The sequence below is a fragment of the Vespula pensylvanica genome, chromosome 4 (assembly GCF_014466175.1).
Source record: "Vespula pensylvanica isolate Volc-1 chromosome 4, ASM1446617v1, whole genome shotgun sequence".
Classification (NCBI taxonomy): Eukaryota; Metazoa; Arthropoda; class Insecta; order Hymenoptera; family Vespidae; genus Vespula; species Vespula pensylvanica.
This window is the reverse complement of record NC_057688.1, coordinates 4,403,729-4,424,393: the sequence shown is the minus strand read 5'-3', so window position 1 is coordinate 4,424,393 and position 20,665 is coordinate 4,403,729. Positions and strand designations below refer to the sequence as shown.

At 33.4% G+C, this 20,665-nt stretch overlaps 2 protein-coding genes and 1 long non-coding RNA gene across 9 annotated transcripts; 2 read left to right on the top strand and 1 right to left on the bottom strand.

Annotated features, from left to right (window-relative positions):
- Positions 1-1,420: 1,420 nt before the first annotated feature.
- On the top strand, positions 1,421-5,395 carry LOC122628665 (histidine--tRNA ligase). 4 transcript variants are annotated; one of them, XM_043811163.1, is made up of 7 exons: positions 1,421-1,796; positions 2,021-2,318; positions 2,858-3,160; positions 3,664-3,876; positions 3,964-4,185; positions 4,260-4,761; positions 4,866-5,395. In XM_043811163.1, the coding sequence occupies exons 2-7, from the start codon at positions 2,223-2,225 to the stop codon at positions 5,339-5,341; spliced, it is 1,812 nt and encodes a 603-aa protein (XP_043667098.1). In that variant the 5' UTR covers positions 1,421-1,796; positions 2,021-2,222; the 3' UTR covers positions 5,342-5,395. The 4 variants fall into 4 exon arrangements, with proteins under 4 accessions (XP_043667098.1, XP_043667097.1, XP_043667100.1 ...); XM_043811162.1 differs by having other exon boundaries at positions 1,421-2,318; XM_043811166.1 differs by lacking the exon at positions 2,858-3,160 and adding an exon at positions 3,402-3,546 and having other exon boundaries at positions 1,442-2,318.
- Positions 5,396-5,605: 210 nt separating this feature from the next.
- LOC122628659 (open rectifier potassium channel protein 1) lies at positions 5,606-16,608 on the bottom strand. 4 transcript variants are annotated; one of them, XM_043811148.1, is made up of 8 exons: positions 16,258-16,608; positions 14,878-15,569; positions 10,529-10,705; positions 9,958-10,332; positions 9,045-9,307; positions 8,814-8,969; positions 7,594-8,748; positions 5,606-7,472 (listed from the first exon to the last, which is right to left on the bottom strand). In XM_043811148.1, exons 2-8 carry the CDS (start codon positions 15,017-15,019, stop codon positions 6,387-6,389), a joined length of 3,354 nt encoding a protein of 1,117 aa, XP_043667083.1. In that variant the 5' UTR covers positions 15,020-15,569; positions 16,258-16,608; the 3' UTR covers positions 5,606-6,386. The 4 variants fall into 4 exon arrangements, with proteins under 4 accessions (XP_043667083.1, XP_043667082.1, XP_043667085.1 ...); XM_043811147.1 differs by lacking the exon at positions 16,258-16,608 and adding an exon at positions 15,642-15,809; XM_043811150.1 differs by lacking the exon at positions 16,258-16,608 and adding an exon at positions 10,852-10,966 and having other exon boundaries at positions 14,878-15,006.
- A 2,893-nt stretch (positions 16,609-19,501) lies between these two features.
- On the top strand, positions 19,502-20,311 carry LOC122628676. Its single transcript, XR_006327094.1, has 2 exons — positions 19,502-19,639; positions 19,826-20,311. It is a non-coding gene; the product is annotated as an uncharacterized LOC122628676 (long non-coding RNA).
- The last annotated feature ends 354 nt before the right edge of the window (positions 20,312-20,665 follow it).

The window sequence follows — 20,665 nt, the reverse complement described above, 5'->3', positions numbered from 1 at the left end:
GCCAATAACGAGACATCGTTCGATCAATTCATAGAAACAACTCTAGAACATGTACACGTATCTAATTATTCATACAAAAATCGATACTATAATTAAATTTAAATTATAGCCGCTGTTACGCGTGCTATACAATTTTTCAATGCAAATTATATAAGAGTTTTGTTTATTTATCAATTCCAAAGTTAATTTACTTTAATGCTTTCGATGTACTTTGCGATTTATATTATACGATAATTTTAAATTTCTAACATAAAAATAAATTTTATAAGAATTTCTTTTCAGAGTTTATTAACTATCTTATTATTTACTTGTGGAGCATTATTAAAATAACGTAAGATCTGAAAAGATATCGTATCGATCTCAAATCGATAAAATGAGAAATAGTTCTTATGTAATATACTATATTGATTAGACTAGCGAGGAATTACGTAGATGTTCAACCTAGATACTATTCGTGACTATATAAAATATATCAATTTTCAAATTTATCGCGTATCGCGTAACTTCAATCGTTCTCAAAACTAATCAATTTTTGTATATTTATTTCGTTCGATATGAATAATATAGTTATTTATATAGTTATTATTTATGTCACGCTATTGAATTTGCTTTAAAATAAGCTCCAATAATTGCACGAAAGTATAAATCTTACCAATCAGCAAGATGTTATATGACAAAGATGGCGTTCGAAATGTATCGTGCTTTACTCATTGGTTATTTCTCGTGAATCGATTCGTCATATATATATATATATATATATATATATATATATATATATATTGCACGCGTGCAATTTAGAATCTTCTATTTTCACAAAATCGGAAGAAATATTTTCAAATAATTCTACCGAGTTAATAACTTTTGTAATCCATTAATTTAAAACGAACTCATGCGACGTATCATCTTATGCATTTGCGTTTCGCAATAACAAAGATTAATAGTTAAATTAGTATTGTTAGTATTTAACATACACTACCACCAATTATCAACATTCCATTTTTAAGGAGTTTAACAATTTAGATTTTAATATTGTATTAGTTCGTTCACCTTATTGTACACTTTATCGAAGAGAAAGGATTACGAATGTCGATTGTTCTACTTCCACGTGAAGATTCAATGAACCTTAAATACGTTTAGCCGTGGTTGTGTTCAGTCATCCGATACCATTGTACTTTTCTTCTAATTTGGAAGAATGGCTTTGTCAAAATTTTTGACCGGACTGTACACGTCTGATTTATCAAGGGGAAATAACACTTCAGGGGAATGACTTTCCCCCTTCCATGACCTCTTTCTTCGAATGACACAATAGTATTGATATTGTCGATTACTATTGAGTAGAAAAAATATTTTAAGAGAGTATCTTTGTCAACCGCGATTTACGCAATAATTAGATATTATGCCATTTGTATGACGTTATTCCAAGCATAGTTATTAAGTGACACATTTTTTCGCAATAGAAATTTGTTGCACTTTTGAAAAGTATTACAATCGATCTTTGATAGAAACTTGAGAAATCAATAAATTTCTATGATACACCGATTATTTATCGTAATTGTTTTCTGTAAATTTAATCTGACTATCTTGGAGAACTCGTCAAGAATAATTTAATTTCGTATCTCTTCATTTGAACAACATACGTAATAAATGAAGTAAAAGAGATAAAGATATGCAAAGGTTATTGCTATTTCGACGTTACCGACGACATTAAAAAGCGCGCTTAAATATCTCTCGAGCGAAGTATCGGAGAAGTATATCTGCAAGAGCCTTCAGTACGAAGTATATCACGGAACGTAACGGTAAGAATAGAAAGTAATTGTTTCAAATAATAATTGATGAAAGTAAGGGAATGGTAAAGTGCTTATAATGCGATCGAGTGGATTGGTTAAGATCGTACGATACATACAGTACTTACGAAATATTTTTTGTCGTAACGTCTTACCAGATTTTATTTAAAAATATTATCAAAAGGAAACTCTGCTATCAGAATTTTTCCATTAAAATTAATTAATATTGTTGAAAGGAGAAAAAACGTAAAGGTAGCAGTGAACAATAATCGAAGCAGTGTTAAATAATAAAACTTGATGTTAAAAATCAGATACGTTGAATCATAACGAAATCATATGTTACGCATGCGCAAGTGAACGTAACGAGTCGAAAAAATTGCATGACGAGTTCAATATCACTGTTCGAAAATTATACTAAGAAGGACCGCGTGGTTCGTGATGGCCGATAAAGGAAGAGAGGATTTATTGCAACAAGTGAAAGAACAAGGAGATCTTGTACGAAAATTAAAAGCTGCTAAAGGAGACAAAACTCAGGTATGCTCATACACTGTCAACAATGCAATACGTTAATAAATAATTACTTTTATCTGTGCGGTACATATGGTGCATACTCATAAGTTAAAGTTCTTGCTTCTATTTGTAATATAAAACAGAAATATTGCGCTACGATGACTCGATGTAAAACGTACTTACTTTTCATGGAATTGCCAGATATCGTTTTTATTGTGAGATAGGTTTTTCTATATTTAAAAGTTTAACACGATCGTAAGATGTACTCGATGTTTGTAATTATCATAACTTTTTTTGTATTTGTATTTTTAATACATTCTGCCTTCGTATTCGCTGTAGATATTTGACGAATCGAAGATTTCTAATTTGTTTTATCGTAATAACAAAGAAAATGAACGAATGAAAATGTTTATTGGAACATGAAATAAAATTGAATATTTTTCTAACAAGCTTTATTTAATTCTATTAAATTTCTAATAGATAGATTCAAGATATATTTTGTAAATTTCAAATTTGCAAAGTATTTATCAATCTGTAAATATTCTTAACATTTCGTTCTTTAGGGATCTTCAAATATATTGCCTGATTTAAAAACCTTAAATAATGAATTTGCGGATATCAGCTATGTATGCGGCTGGATCCCTTCATCTAAAGACAATCAGCTTTTCAATTTATGTACAAGTAATTATAATGACAATTTTGCAAAGTGGCCACATTTAAATCGATGGTATATTAACATGAAAAGTTTTACCGAGGCTGAACGTTCAAACTTTCCTGCCTTGGAAGCATCATTTACTTCCTTGGCAAAAAAACTTGAGAATATGAGTGATATTTCCTGTTGTAATAATAACATGCTTGATAAAAAGGTGAGATAGTTGGTCGCTTGCAAGCAGCATTACCATAGATTGCTAAATACTGATGTATTATATGTAACAATCAATTTTATGATTTCGTTTACAAATTGTTCAATATAACTCGTATATTGGATACTGTAATGATACATGTCAATTTCTTCTCAACGACATTCTCGATATAGTTAAATAAAAGTAATTTGTGGCAGCTGCTTGCCAGTTTGCTTACCGATGTTATGTCTATTGTTTCGGCTAGTTTGATAATCACCACTGAGGCGGACTTTTCTCTTTCATTCTGGTTGCGCCATATTCTCTCTGTCTAAACGATGTTATCTCTGATGTGTACCAAAATTTCTATCATCGCACGAAAACATTACTGCACATCTGTTATTGCCCCACAGGTAGGCAAGCAGTTAATATCTCTTCTTACAAATACATTGCGTTCTATCTTGTAAATAAATGGGATGTGTAGTTTTTATGTGATTTATTATAAAATCAAGTAAATATGATATTTACAGATAGCTGATGAAGTTTCAAAACTGCTGGATTTGAAAGCACAATTAGGAGAGGAAAATGCTGTTCAACGTAAACTCATCCTCAAAACACCGAAAGGTACAAGAGACTATAATCCAGAACATATGTCATTACGACTGGGAGTCCTGGAGAAAATAATTTCAGTATTTAAACATCATGGTGCTGAAACTATAGATACACCTGTTTTTGAATTGAAGGTATATATAAATATTTATCATTAAATATTATCATGTAATAGAATTTTTTAATTATTAATGCAGTATTTTATTTTACATGACAATTAGGATGTTTTAACAGGGAAATATGGTGAAGATTCTAAATTGATCTATGATTTAAAAGATCAGGGAGGTGAAATACTTGCTCTTAGATATGATTTAACAGTGCCTTTTGCTAGATATCTAGCTATGGGAAAAATATCTAGTATTAAAAGGTATCATATTGCCAAAGTTTATAGAAGAGATAATCCAGCTACAACAAAAGGACGTTATAGAGAATTTTATCAATGTGTAAGTACTTGTAATGCTAATTATAATATCTGTACATTTAATATATAATATATTATATTTATTTCTATGTTAAGGATTTTGATATTGCTGGTCAATATGATCCTATGATACCTGATGCTGAATGTATTCGTGTAATCTCAGACGCATTGGAATCTCTGGATCTAGGAAAATTTATAATTAAATTGAATCATAGATCATTACTTGATGCAATCTTTGCTACATGTGGTGTTCCACAAGATAAATTCAGAACTATCTGTTCTTCGGTTGATAAGTTAGACAAAACACCTTGGGAAGAAGTAAAGAAAGAAATGGTAGAAGAAAAAGGTCTAAACGAAGAGACCGCCGATAAAATTTGGAATTACGTGTCTAAGTCCGGAGGTGCAAATTTAATAACGGAGTTAAGAAAAGATGAAAATTTAATGATGCACAAATCTGCTATATTCGGATTGGATTCTATGGAATTATTATTAAAATATTGTAGCATCTATAAAGTTATAGACAAGATAGTTTTTGATCTAAGTCTTGCACGAGGACTTGACTATTATACAGGAGTAATTTATGAAGCAGTTTTATCTGGTACGTGCACTGTTATAATAAAAAATTTTTAATTTTACTGTTATACATTTTATTTACTCTCTGTAATTGTGTGTGTGTGTGTTTTTTTTTTTTTTTTTTTTTAGGAGATGATATCGGCGTCGGTAGCGTAGCCGGAGGTGGTCGTTATGATAATTTAGTCGGAATGTTTGACAGCAAGAAGAAAACCATACCTTGCGTAGGTGTATCGTTAGGTGTCGAACGTATTTTTAGTGTTTTAGAAGCTAAAATGGCGAATAAAGGTGCGAAAATCCGAACAACAGAAGTAGAAGTATTCGTAGCTAGTGCTCAGAAAAATTTACATGAAGAAAGAATGCATGTTTTGTCGGATCTTTGGGATGCTGGTATTAAGGCCGAACAAGCGTACAAGAAAAACGTCAAACTATTAGCACAGTTGCAGCATTGTGAAGAAAATGGTATTCCTTTAGCGATAATACTTGGCGAGGGAGAGTTAGCGAGAGGTGAAGTCACCCTAAGAGAAGTTACTACGCGAAAAGAAGTTCCAATACCAAGAGATCAACTTATCGATGAAATTCGAAAACGGCTACAAAACTCAACATAGCGAGCAAATTATGATTATTTATTCTTTTTTTTTTTTTTTTTTTTTTTATAGTTAGATCAACGATAAACATGTACATTGCATTCTAACTGAGTAATGATTTTCTCATCTAAAGTACATAAATACAAATTTGCATTATTTACGGCCATAAGCCATATTATTTACTCGATGAAGAATAGTCATTTTTTTTATGACGCGCCTCGCCAAATATAAAATATATTAACAAGAAAACATTGTAATTTATTATATATATTAAATAAAAACTTGTTCATTTTTTAAACTGTTTATATCTTCTTTTACATAACACGTATGGTTAAATTTTTAACAACTTGATCAAGACTAAAATCGTTTTAACGAACTTTGTTAGATGATTATTATTATTGTCATTATTGTATTGCAATAAGTAATTCGAAAAAATTTTTCTAAATTAAATGAATGAAATAAATACATAGCATTGTAATATATGATGATATATACAATATAATTAATGTTTTTTTACTATAATTACTTTATCACAGTTATCCTCTATATTACAGACCTTAACAATTAAAAGCGATTTATCGTTTTGACAAAATAGCTTAGATCTACGAGTAATCAAACGAGTAAGAAGTGTAATCTCAATAATCACGCCACGTCTGAAGAGTAAGCTATTGTTAAATATTGCTAAGATCAGCGTGAATTATTTATTACGTTTGTATTATATCATCGATATTGCATTCATTTTTTCGTAAATGCAACTCTTTCAAGATTGTCATGAATTGAAGTTACGAATTTTGATCGTAAGTGAAATTGTACGATCGGAATAAGTTAATGTCTCATTGTTAAAAATTATTGATTTAAATTATAAATATCGCATAATTTATAATTTCGAAAGATGCAAAGGATTAGAAGACCTGTTGATGATAAGTCGATGTGAAAATTCATAAACAACAGAATCTTTTTAAAATTATAGAAGTTGGAAAATCTATACGAATATAATCTGACTGTTTTGTTAAATGGAAAAGAGAAAGAGAAAATTTTCATTGAATGTTTTCCATAAACAAATAAATCATTCTTTTTTCCATGCTTTTCGTGCTTCATTCCGTTTTTCTCCTTTAATCTCCGTAAGATTAGTGTTCCCGTATTGAGAAGCACTCGTTGTAGCTTGGTATTGCAAAAAGGGATTTACGCTGGGTTTTTCTATTTTAACATCTAACGAAGTTTTATAAAAATCTATGAATATCCTTGGTTTCTCGTTCGAAGATTTTATCGTAGAATCAATCGTCGATTTTGAACTATTCTTTGAACTATCTTTAATATCTGACGATACGTCTTTAGACGATGTCAATTTGTCATTAGAAATCTCTTTAGAACTGGCAGGATCGTTATGGAAAATTAATTTTTCTGTAATCTCTTTGGCAACTTCCATATTTTCTACATTCCTTTCATTGTTTTCCGAGTTAGCTTGTTTAGAGGTATCATTATAATTGATTTCATGTTCAGACGCTTTCTGTAAAGTGCTTAATGCGATATTGCTGCTTGCTTCATCCCCTTGAACGTCTTTAAATCGAAAATTATCGGTAGTATCATTGTTACCAGGTGTTTCTGACGTTACAAAAGAGGAAACAAAAGGATTGGAGGATGTATTTACGAGGGATCGAGTATCGACTGAGGTCGACTCGTTGCTGTCCGATCGAAGAACTTCGTTCTTCGTTGGTGATACGATTGTAACTGTTTTCTGAACCGCAGAAACATTCGGTTTACTCGAAGAAACAATAGACGTTACTGCTTTACCATTATCATCTATCGCTAATGGACTTAGACCAGTAGATTTTTCAGATTTGTCTGCTTGCACGTCGCTTAAACTGAATGCTCGTACTCGACGATGAACGCTCATCCTGCCGATCTGTCGTTGCAACATACCAGCTTTCCAACGTGGCAAAGCTTTGGTAGCTTGAATCTGTTGACTGGGTGGTTGTTGGATTTGGGTCATAGGTCGTAAAGACAAACGACGGACGTTTGAGAACGTTGCGATCGGTGAAGAGACACCTGGTGTTCCTTCCATTTGCACCAGTGGCTTTTTAGCAGATTCGTAGACAAAAGTATCCGCAGGAGAGGAAAATTGGGATTTCTGGTCATCGTGTGTTCGCGAATTCTATAATGATTTTTATTTGTAAGCATCGGATATATTCAATTATTGAACTTATCTGAACGAAGAAAAATGATATATAACGATGTATAATCAAGAAAATAATAAGATCAATAGGTGTACTTACCAAGTAGGACGCTGTATATTCTGGTGGTGTGCTGGTTGGAGTAGCAACAGGTCTCAAGGAAAACCTTCTGGGTTTAATAGGATTGATCGCACTTCCACGTCTTGCGTACGATGGCGTAGACGCCGGTGAGTATTCGCTAGGTCTTAGAGAGTATCTCCTATTGGAGGAGGACGTGGTCACTGTGTTTTGATTGCTTTGACTATGACCTTGACTATCTGCGGATTGCGAGAACAAGGTGAAGAGACTTGGAAGTTTAGGTGGCGTCAATGAAGCAGTACCCATTTTCCTTTGAGGTTTACGCGTGTTCGAGTAATCACTAGGTACAGTGCTGATTTTTGCGTGAAGAACAGTGAGAGCTCTGAGAAAATCGGCTAAAGATGTCTCTTCCAAAATATTATTACTCTCCATCAAACTGGGGAAATTGGCACCTGTGTGAGTGTAATATGGATGTCTCGATGTTGTTGTGGTTTCATTGACATCGTCCAAATTGGATGAAAACAAATCAGAATGTGCTGTTATCGACGAATAATTTTCTCCTGCTTCGAGATCGATATCAGGGAGAGTGCCCTTTTGGATGGACTGTTCAGCGTCCAATGCCTTTTTGTTCGATGATTGCCGTCTCCACGGAGAGAAGAGATTCTTCGGTACCGACTTGGGTAATGTGATCGAAGGAAATTTGTACGATTTACTGTCCTTGATACCAGAGAGACCAGTTCTACGAGTTTTTATCAATTCCTGAATCTTCCTCGAAGCAGCCGGTCCGGACCAAGTCCATTCTCCGTTTTGTTGGTGAATGTTCGAATCATTTTTACCCATATCCAATCTCACCTCGCTAGCTGCTCTCGATCGTGGCATCATACCAGGAAATCTATCAGCACCGATTCTCCAGCTTGACTCGTTCCAAGTATTCTGTTTATTAAAGATATCTTTTTCTTTGATTCCTTCGATTCCTGTCTTTTTCGTGTCTTCTTTGTTTTTATATTCTTGATCCCAATCGGAAGTATCGTTAGCATCATCAGGTGGTGGAATGTAGCCCAGAACGTTTACCAATCTTGCTAACAGTTCCGCTGGTTGTACCATCGCGTGAGCCGCAAATGTAGCCGTTTTGTCGATTCGTTGGAGATCAGTTTCCGATACCACTCGTACTAATGGGTCCTGAATGACATACGGTTGATAAAAAATTATCTGAAATAATCATTATGTATATATTTCGTACATACCATCGGTACTACTTCGCTATTAGCACGGCGCCGAGGATGCAAAGGTACTGAACTCTCAAAGCCACCATATATCAACTTTCTGAGATCTGGGAAACTATTACTTCGTAAAAATTTGGTCGGCGGTATTTCGTAGTTATATTCATCGACGTAGACCCTCTAAAATATAACGTACAAGGGTAACTTTACACTTACGATATCAATGACGAAATTATAGATGTACATGATACATACTTTGACCTTGGAAAACTGAAGCTCATTAAAGACTCTTCGGAAGTAGTTGATCTCCTTGTTAAACTCGTTCCATATCTTGCTTTGCGTGTGTTTTAGATTCATCGCCAATTTGTGCTCGATCCTGATGATCTTCTTACTGCGCATACCTTGGGCGATGAAAGTCATAATCATGACGATATAGCCTAATCCGAAGGAGATCCAACAAATGAGGAAGGTTTTGTACATTACGAAAAAAAATCCATTACCCTTCGTGTTGTCTTGTCCTGTGAACACGATGTCATTTGTTCGATAATATGTCAACAATTAGATATTTTTTGTGTTTCCATTATACGGATATCTGATGATTCTTGATTGACTGTACTTACAGTTATTTAGGCTTTACTTACCAAGAAAAAAATAGTCTTTCTCTCTATTGCGTGCATGTATGAACAGAAAGATATGATTTTAGTGTTAGAGGAAATGTAGTCCAGCCTTTAACGTATGAACAGCATTATCAGCATATAAAAATTTATTAAGAAATGTATAAGTCACGAATTGAATATCAGATATAAAATCTTCTAGAATTGAAAGCATCAAGTAACGTCAATTGACCCGGACGAGTCTTCTACGTTATTTGCCGCTTTGTTCTTTTTACATTGCTTTCTGTGTAAGATTATGCGTGCAGATTGTCAAGGAGACATAATCAGTTTAACGATATTCTAGATTGATTGGACCGATGATGCTGCTAATTGATTTTTTAATTGTTTATAGACTGGTGGGGTGATAGGAAATTAACTCGAGCTCATTTCTCTGCCTCATTCTCTCTTTCGGTTTTCTTTTCGCTCAATATTAGTCGATGTAATTATTTTATTCGGTATATTAGTTGCGTTTTGGTGGACGAATGTTTATTTATTTAAAAATTATTTTTTCTGACCTGCCACATAATCTCCAAAGCCAATTGTTGTCAATGTTACGAAAGCATAATAAACAGCTTCATCGTAAGTCCAACCCTCGTAATGAGAGAAAAGGAAAGCCGGGAAGAAGATGAACATGACGAAGCCAGGAATGAGATACATGAAGATTTGTGCTGCGAGGCCAGCTTTTCTTGTTTCAAGCGGCGTCAATTTCTTCGCATAATCATTTTGGTGTTTCTTGTAGGATTTGTACTTGCGATGAGCCCTTACGAAGACGTGACCAAAGAACTCTCCTAACTGAGACAATAAAATACCGTTCATCGGTATGCCGAGCAACCCATAGATCATCATCAATATGCGACTCAGCATATTGGTTGGTGCTAAATTTCCGTAACCTGCACATTTTTAGGATGTTCGATGATGTTAGATTGAAGTTGATTGATTATTTGATTCGTTTCTTTTTTTTTTTTTTTTTTTTTTTTTTCATTGGGATTTAATACAGCAAAAATTGCAATTATTTTTTTGTTGTCGAATTATTTCAATCTCATTCGAAATTGCAATCATTTTATTTTCAACATCGCTGCGACTCACCTATCGTGCTGACGACAGTATAAGCGAAGTAGAAGCTGTTGTAGAAGTCCCATTTTAATGGATCACTTTCGCCGTCCGTGTAATTGTAAACCGATTTGCCGCAATACTGTGTCAATCGTTCGAAGATCTCATGTTGATTGTGTGAAGGACTGGGAATGTAATGTTTGAGAAGCAAAGCTGAAAAATTTAGAAAAAGTTATGAAATGCTTTAAGCAGAGATTAAGTCATAAATCAAATGTAGGATTATCGTGAAGTTTCATTAGCACTACGTTCAAATCTTGGTTCGATGAATTATCAAATAATATAAATTTTCGATATCTAACAATGTTTCTTCTTTGAGTGACGGTAATTACGATAACGTAAAAAAACCAAAAGCTTCTTGATCCTTTGATTAAGTCCTCTTCACGCTAGATAATATTTTTTCCATTCCTCGTTTATCTATTGAGAAAAAGAAACGAGTTACAGGAAATATTTTTGTTCGTATACTTTGAAAATTGAAAAGATTCGCGATAAAACGATACACGGTGAGTATATTCGTAATCATTTATTTCGAAGGAGTTAGCTACTCTTGAATATAAATTATAGATCGCAATTTATTCATCAATGCTTTTGTGCGATGTAATAATTTTGATGACACATAGTTGAGCATTCACACATATATGCCTGACTAATAAATAGGTGGTAGGAAATACTGCAGTTTCGTCTCGACAATTGTTAAAGAGTTCTTATGAAAGAAAAAAACGAATTAGTATATCTCTATACATACATAGTATAAACGATCTGTACGAGTATCCACGAATAACTCCTGGAGTTAGCTTTCATTATCTGCATTTCTCTTGATTAATTTGCGCAGGGTAGCTCGGCTAACACTTTAAACGAGACTATCTTCGAGATAATTGTCAGCCATTATCTTATCAGCCGATATTTGCTGGTTACATCGGCCGTTTGCCTCAATTAAATCGAATTTTTTATTCGTGCAATATAGGATATGCAACCTTCGTATTAGATTCGAATTTTGTTCGTTCATTCACATATTTATTCATTCTGTTTTCTTTATAGAAAAATATCCTAGAAATTACATCAACAGGAACTGTCAATAAACCAGAAATATGTACGCAAATGATTGTTATTCGTGATTTTCTATATTGTCTTTTAACATTACATCCTTCTCAAAGAGAAAGAAATGATATTTCCTCGAATGCTGGATTCTGGAAATGATTAAAAAGGAAACTAAAGCTTAGTTCGGATTATCTGAGCACAATTGAACTTATACCAGTCATGTTCCTGATAAACAACTGATATTCTTACTTTTTTGATCGCGAGAAGAGATACAAAATATTATAGCTACCTACATAGCATAAATTTGCAAAATATTTTATAATTTTAGTATGTAACATTTCGTTGGAGAAAGAGAAATAAGATCAGAACTCATTAAATTAGTCGCGCGATACTTACTACGATGATATTAATTAATCATAATAGAAATTTTTACGCAAAAAAACATCATTATCAATATATATACAAACGAATCGACGCGTATTGAATAAATCGGCTAAAATTAACTCGGTCTTCATTTCTTAAAAATCTTTATGATAAATTCTGTTATCCGCAAAAGTTAATTCTTCATAGGCCAATTTTTTATTGGGTCTACGAAACAAGCAGTATAATATAAAACTTACAGTCTAACTTATATTTACCAGAGCTTAATCTTGAAATATGAACTAATAATTGATTTTGCGGCGAAAAGAATAATATATTCGTTAAATGAAAAAAATATGTGTATAATCTGAAATTTTGGTGGAATTATAGAGGATTAAAGAATAATGTCAATATTAAAAAATAACGATTAACTATGAGAACATCCTCCGTTCGAATTCATTCGAAATTTTGTTACACATTTCATATCGACTTACTACGAAATGTAGTTTACCCTATAATTCCACGAGTTAACTTGTGATTTACCCTATGTTTATTTTCGACGGGTTCATCATTAAGCATGCGAAGTAGGAGCGGTCCAATATTTCAATACTGGATCGCTTAACCCTCTCGACACGACACTGACACTGGAAGTTTATGTAGCGTTACGTGCCGGCATTGTGACTCGTCCGCTTGAATGCAACTCGTTTTTTTCTTTTAACAATACTTTCGGGGCACGGCTATGAATACGAAAATGGTAGTGATATCACGGGTCAACTTTGAGCCCGCAAAACGTCGCGTACTTATGTATCGGCCATTGCGTAATCCGTAATCTGTCTTCTTTATGTTACTTTAATTAAAATTCTTATGATGTAATACTTTAAGGTATCAGTTCTGTTATTGTCCAACTTCTGTTCTAAAAGAATAACAAACGTTTCAAACAAGATTTTTAACTCTCTCTTTCTCCTTCGGAGTCGCATTAAAAAATAAACTAAAATATTTTAATAGATTTTAAGACGTCTGATAAAAAAAAAAAAAAAAAATACGAATTAAAAAAAAAAAAGAAAACATCGTAACACTTAGAAAGAATACTATTTAAGAACATATACTTCTATATTAAATGTTGAATTTTATCAATTTTAAGATGAATTTTTAGCATCCTCTTATGCAAAATTCTCGTAGGCGAAGTCGCGAGACATATATGATTCGGTCCAACGACCGTGTCATTACTTAATTAACGAATACGTCCGAATCCGGTAGAAACTGGAGCATAATGATATGTAACAGAGCTTGGTATGTTGGTCAATTTTGCGTACGATTTATACTTTCTATGAAATGCTTGTGAATTTATCAGTGTATTACAGGGATACGATAATGATATCTTACAATAATAATAATTTGATTATGAATAATTTTATATGTTTTTTTAAACGATTTTTCTTAAACGATGAACGTTCGATAGTTATCAAGCCTATGTAGGCTCGTTTGACAGTGTCTTCAATAGATCTAGCAATTGGCCGAGACTATCAACAGTACTATGACATGTGGGAGCGTTTTAGTACATAATCTAACGGAAGTGATTTGTCGTTAACGAAAAGTGTTCTCTCTATTGCTCAATTGGTAATAGAAATATTTGAGCGAATTTTTAAACGAATTCATTTGCAACTAAGAATACATATACATATCTTTATGTATACTACATTCCTAACCACATAGCCGCTCCTCGTTGTCGCTCATCTCTTCGTAAAGTAGGTATATTGACAACACACCGACAAATACATACACAATTGTACCTAATCGATAACTCTCACAAATTTACGTTTAAAGGTAGTATCGTAATACCTGGAAGCTATATGGTATCGCTTATCTCTTATCGAAGAAGCTATTGGAAAAGTAATCCCGTAGACGTAACTCGTTTTTCTTAACTTTACATCTACGTTAATAACCGTGTATATGTGTATGTACGTTAATATTTTAACGTCGTACATGGAAAATTTTGACGCGTCGGTAACTTCACGTTAACTCTTTTACGATTTGTTAGATTCGACATTTGCTTCTTTTTTTCTTTTTCCAAAAAGATGAATGTGTTTCTTAGCGAATTCAAACGAGCTCGTTTAAAATAATTTCAAATGAGAACTACGTTTTCTAATACTGAAATTTGGAATTCGTTCGCAAGGATACGTGATAAGTTTCTCTCTCTCTCTCTTTTTCTTCACCATACGTGAATCTTTTACGATGACAAAGTCGAACGACGAAGGAAATTATGTATATCGGTATGACTTCAAAAAAGCGCGTTTATACGTTCGTACATACGTACGAACGAATGAAGGAACGTTATTGCCCTCTTACAGAGAGCGAATTTAACGAGTGAACGTGGCCTGTACACGTAGTCTCCACAAAATTATTGTCCTTGCGAAAGAAACCAAGAATATGTATGTAAATATGTATGTATGCATGTATGTATGTATGCTGAGCACGGTCGAAGCGACGACCGAATAACGTCGCGTACGAGTTCAAAATTAATTTCGTGTAATATCTGTAAAAATGACCGTAAATAAATAAACGGCATGAGAATCATGAGTGATTTCTTTTTATTATTATTTTTTTTTTTTTATAACTTTCTCTTTATGATATACGACTAATTACTTAAACGAATGTTCAATCTTAAATCGACAAATTTTCAAGTAAAACAGAGCCGATAGTTATGATCTAAGTCATACAGTTTTCGTTTCGAAATATTTCGACTTACGAGTTCGTATATATAGATCATGCTACCAAGCGTAATTTGCTATATTTTTTACACGCACGACTATCTTCATAATTATTGGCACAACTGTCAATGTTGTAATAGTATGGAATCATTCATGATAATAAATGCGTAATTTATCAATTTAAAGGGTCATTTTCTTTTATTCTTTCTCATTCTCTCTTACCGTTGATCTCGATGCGTTTTTCCTTGGCACGTTCGATCTGTTCGATCTCCAGCCGGCTTTCAATATGATAGAAGATAGAGGCACCCAAAAAGAGATAAGCTAGGAACAACATGAGAAGTACGATCCATTGCTTCTTCGACATTCTCCGAGGAAGAGAACGAGATACGGCTGATGGGAATTGGCCAACTCGTAGAGGACTTAGTTGTTGTCGTCACGAGAAACTACGGGTAGTCGAGTGATTCTCGACTTCAAACTTGTTTTCTAGGACAATGACGATGATCTAGGGTCAGCGTAGCCATTTTCTCCCTCTCTATTTCTCTCTTTCTCTCTCTTCCTCGTATACACGCGTGTATTATATTCAACTTTGTCTTTGCTTTGTCCCTGGTATGTCCGATGAACCTCTTGACTCTGCGTTCGCAGAGCTAACTGAAGATCTCTCACGTGCTTCGCTTCTCTTTCACGGACCTTACAAGACGGACCGATTATCGACGTTGATCGCGAAGCGACGGTGACAATCGACGAAGCACGATCGCCAACGATGGATGTTATCGTTCTAATCCTACCTTCTTCTTCTTCTTCTTCTTTGAACGTCTTATTTACGGTTATTTACATTTTCTTGCCTTTTCGCGAAGACGCCATCTTCTTTCCTCTTCTCGATGCCATCCAAAGTTCAACCCTCTGACTCGGGGATCCTAACGACAATAAGACAGAAAATTTTTAATCGTTTATATCATTGCTCGATGATCCGATCTAGGATGACAAACCATTTTTACAATTATTTCTAATTCGGAGATTACAATTTCGTTAACTACGTGATCCGAACTAAGTTTTTTATCGAAGCTTTGACAAGTGCTCTCTCATAATCCGCGTCATCTCCAAATGCCTGTTGCGTTTGTTCACCGATAAAAAGCTCGTGCTGCTCGATCGCGTTGCAGCTACGAATTCGTTATGTTACAGATAGATAGATATATAGATAGATAGATAGAGAGAGAGAACGAGAGAGAGAGAAAGAGAGACAGAAAGAGATACAAAGAGAGAGAGAGAGAGAGAAAGAAAGAGAGGATGAAAAGAGAGAAGACCTCGTTAAAAGGAGAGGGAAAGCTGGTTGTACGTACATACTTACTCTTACGTACGTACATGAATAATACTATCGTTCATTGGTCATCAAGAAAATCGGTGTATTTAATTTAACAATAGTTGCAAATTTAATATTAAATTTAATAGGTATATGATAGTATTTTTTTGAAATTAATATTTCAATAAAAAAGTCAAGAATAGGTGGAAATTTCTGGAGGACACTTTGTTTTAGAGAAAAAAGTGCTTGTTCACTTATTTATATTTAATCAAAGAAATCGTATAAGGGAAAAAGTATTTACTCACTATTTTTTTAACCACGAGGAGATCAGTGGATCATCAGAGACAATACATGCGAGTACTGGTTGACAATACGCTGCGCTCGTTAATGGAGAACAGAGAGCTTCATTCGGTGCACAAAAGGGCGCCGTTTTGAAAGGAGCCAATTATGCCGGCAGGCTTTTCAATCTCGGAAAATCTCGCTCTTCTCTTTCTCGAGGCTTCGCCGATAATGGACAAACCAAAATGGACAAATTTTGCTTGTTTCGGTTTAATACGCGTTTACCTCGAAACGTGACTGATCTCTGCCGTCGCTACGATGTTTCATAAGAGTAAAAAAGGTTCCCTTAGACGATGAGGTCTCTCTCTCTCTCTCTCTCTCTCTCTCTCTCTCTCTCCTCCTCTCTCTCTTTCTATTTTTTCTTTAGTCGTCATTTATGTAAACGAACGAATAGTCGAACACTGTAAAATGCGAAAAATTGATCGATCTCTTTACACGACTGGATGATTTGCAGCGCAAACAAAAGTCGTCCTCGATCGTAGACGACACGTTCTCATAATGTTTCACTATGTCATCTTTCATCATAGTTCATACGATAAATTATATATATATATATATATATATATATATATATATATCGAAAGATAGTGAAAAACTGACAGAAATTGGATTAATTTTATGAGTAATCATAATGAAAGAACAAAAAATCAACAGGAAATCACTATCAGTAGATATCTTTTTAGATCATCTAACTTTAATATGTACAGTATTTCTTTCATTAGACTTAATTCCTAAAAATTATCAATTTTTTAAAATAATCTTTGTAATCCTAGAGACTTATATATACATCATAAATAAAATATGCTTTTAATTCTTTAGGGACAGTATCTGGTATAAAAAAATGAAAAAAAAAGAAAAAAAAAAGAAAAAATAGTTCTTAGAATGAACGAACAAGGACAAATGGCTATTGAACGTTACATTGGAAATGTCGTCCTTGCAAAAAGAAGACAACGATGCTTTCATACTGTACATATGTACATGCATCATACGTTTGAGATCTCCACGAACAGTTACGTCTGCAATGAGGATTTATGAGGCGAACTATGTAGGTATCCTTGTTTGCTCCATCTTATGTATCGATCTCTGTTTGCCAAAGGTAGCGATGTGGGCATTGCTAGTTTGTACCGATACGACGTAATTCGCGTTTCAATACTATATATATGTGTAATGATATATGGTGCACAGAAGACATTGGATATTTCGATTACCTCTGCATATGAAGAAAGAGAACGCGAGTCTTACGTTTAAAAGGAAAAAACAAAATTACATTGCATTCTGGATCATGCGGAAAATCGTAAATTAAAAAATAAACACGACGACTGTCTTCTTTGCAAACTGTTCCGTGTATTGTCGATGAAATGTCTTTTTTTTTTTGATATTGATATTGATAACTGATATTATGAAATGAAATTTTTATAGAAAAAGAGATAAGGCAGAGAAGAAGTTAAATCAACAAACAAACAAACGTAATTTCTCTGTAGTATTTCGTGCATGAAAACAAAATGAAAGATCGGACTTCAACGACATGCGATACATTACAGTGAAATTTGAAGAAGCTCGGTTCACTTGTTAATCACGACAGACAATAATTACACTGGCGTACATTTGCATTTGACGTAGACATATCATCCTAATATATGTAAATCATGTGCGGAGATAAATCTCTGTGATTGACTATAGTCAAATGTTAAAATATATAATAATAAATGTATATTTGCTGTTTAATCATTGTGCATAAATATGTACCAATTTAATTGTCAAGGCTAAAGTAATTGAAATAAGTGAAGTAGTTCATTGAATTCTCCAAAACAGGACGATAAGAAGGATAAAAACTAAAAATAAAACAATCGATGATGAATGAAATATGCAAATAAAGGTATGGTATGTGTCAATTCGTGAAGAAATTCAATTGTCGACTGTATTTATAGAAACGTGATAATAGTAATCGTAAGCATGTCTCGATTGTTGTTCAGCATCTTCGATGCTATTTTCTTTTTTGTTTTTCGAACGATTACGAATGAAATACATTTTATCTACTTGATAGAAAGGATGTAGTCTACTTTGTAAATGATATGCCTAATCGGCTTATTTTGTTTTTTTCTTTTGTTTTTTTTTTTATATCGTGCGATAATTGACCGTATTAATTTTGGCGATGTATTTTATTGCAGTATAAAGTAACAAAGCTAGGATTAATCAATCACTATTCAAATACCTAATAAAAACTTTAATTTAGCTTTTGGTTGAAAAATAAATTAGGAATATAACTTTGATTTAATTATACGTTATTCACTCTGTTCATTTAATAGTAATACATTGAACCCACTATAGCTTATCTTCTTACTATCGATCAATTTCATCGAATAGTTAACATCATCGATACAAATTCTTTAAGAATAAATTAAATTTATTATCTGTAATCGTGATTAATCTCTAGCATGTTATTCGAAATGTTTTTATTTAAATAAGATGCATTATCTAAGATATTCAAGATTAACTTTAATCGGCTATTATCATAGAAATTTATTTGAGAAGATATAACACTAATAACAATTTTAAAACAACATTTTCAAAAGCCACTCGCAAATTTACTCTCACGAAATATTCATTTTTTTTTTTTTTTTATATGTCTCGGCATAAAAAGAAATACAAACAAGTCGTAAAAAGAGATCACAATCTATAAAAAAAAATGTGTAATATAATATATCAAAGGCGCTCCTTTATCGGATCGCAAAGATGATGATGTTAATCATAAAGCAAAGAGTTGCTCGCGAGAATCGTAAGAAGAGGACCTATAGTTTTGTTCTTCTATTGAGTGCACAATTTTTAATAGAACGTACTCTTCTTGGTTGATCGAAGATATAGGCCCCCATTAAAGTATCCTGGATTTATCGAATTATCTCCGCATACATAACACTCTATCGAGATCGGCTCATGATAATGCGCGTAAATTGAAAAAAGCTTTCCTTATCGCAAGAATAAAGAGAGAGAAAGAGAGGGAGAAGGAAAGGAAGAGGGAGAAACATTTTACAGATATTTCATAACACGCTGTAGTCGCTATGCGATTTACACGTTTTTACGTCACGTTACACTTACACGCGTGTAAATAACATTTTTCTTTTTTCTTTTTTAATTGTTCAGTGAAAAGCGAGAAAAGTCCGAAGTGATGAATAAGAAATTAATCAAAGGGGAATTTAGCGGAAAACGTGAAAGAAAGGGAACATGAATTTCGATTATTCTCGATATTGTTCGCTGTAAGATCCATCGCGATTAAAAAAGAATGACGGCGATGGTCACAACGAGAGCACTCTCTAAATGTTTGACGAAGAACACAACACTCGGATGGCAAAGGTCTAAATCATCGTATCACAATATAATCGATATATAAATTTAGAGAAACTGGAAAGTTCAGTCACTCAGTCAAACACTGAATTTTCTATTGTTTCTCTTTTTTTACGTAGTCGAACGAACGAGTTCGATTTCTGATCGAACGATCGATGTCCGATCGAAAAATTTATAATAATTTCTTTTATATAGACGCACACGTACATGCACACGCACACATAGACACCTGTTTCCATTGGGACGAGCGTCGTGATATTCTTTTTTGTAAAATCGATGAATTTTCTTCCAGAAAATCCATACCTCTTAAGCACAGTAGATAAGACCTCTCATAGTTGACGAAAATCGATCGATCTTCCAACGCGGTATGTACATATGTAACTATGCAAGTATGTTCAATACGAGAAATAGTTCAAACGCGAATTAATTAATTGTCCATTTTGATGATGAGATGCGCGACAGATTGAATTCCTACGTGACAGCCGACCAACGTATTCGAGTACTTGGCCGAACGAAGACTATTCGTTGATCGAGTCATGCATGAACCATTGGAAAAGCTCTGGAACGGTGGGAGGATGAGAAATCGTAATATTGACCATCGTGTCTACTAAGATCTTTCTTTCATTCTTTCTTTTTTTTAAATAGTTTTCATAAAAATAGAAATAAAACGCATCCTTCGAACTCATGCAATTTTTCATTTAACTATATTCGATCGCGACGTTCGAGTTCGCGAACCAGAAATGTTTTGTAATTATGACGAAAGATTAAGACAAATAATATAAAGTACAAATCGTAATATCATCGGCTGATTAATTATTATATATCGTTGATCTTCCTTAATCCCTATTATATTTCTATCATAAAAATGTCATTAGATATTAACTTATCTAAAACAATCTATTTGAAATTTATCAACTCATATATTTTTTCGTTAAACTTTTTTGGTTTTGCAGCCTATTAAAAGCGAAAACAATTTTGTTGAAAAGAAAAAAAAAAAAAAATAATAAAGCCGATATGTAATGTGATAAATCGAAA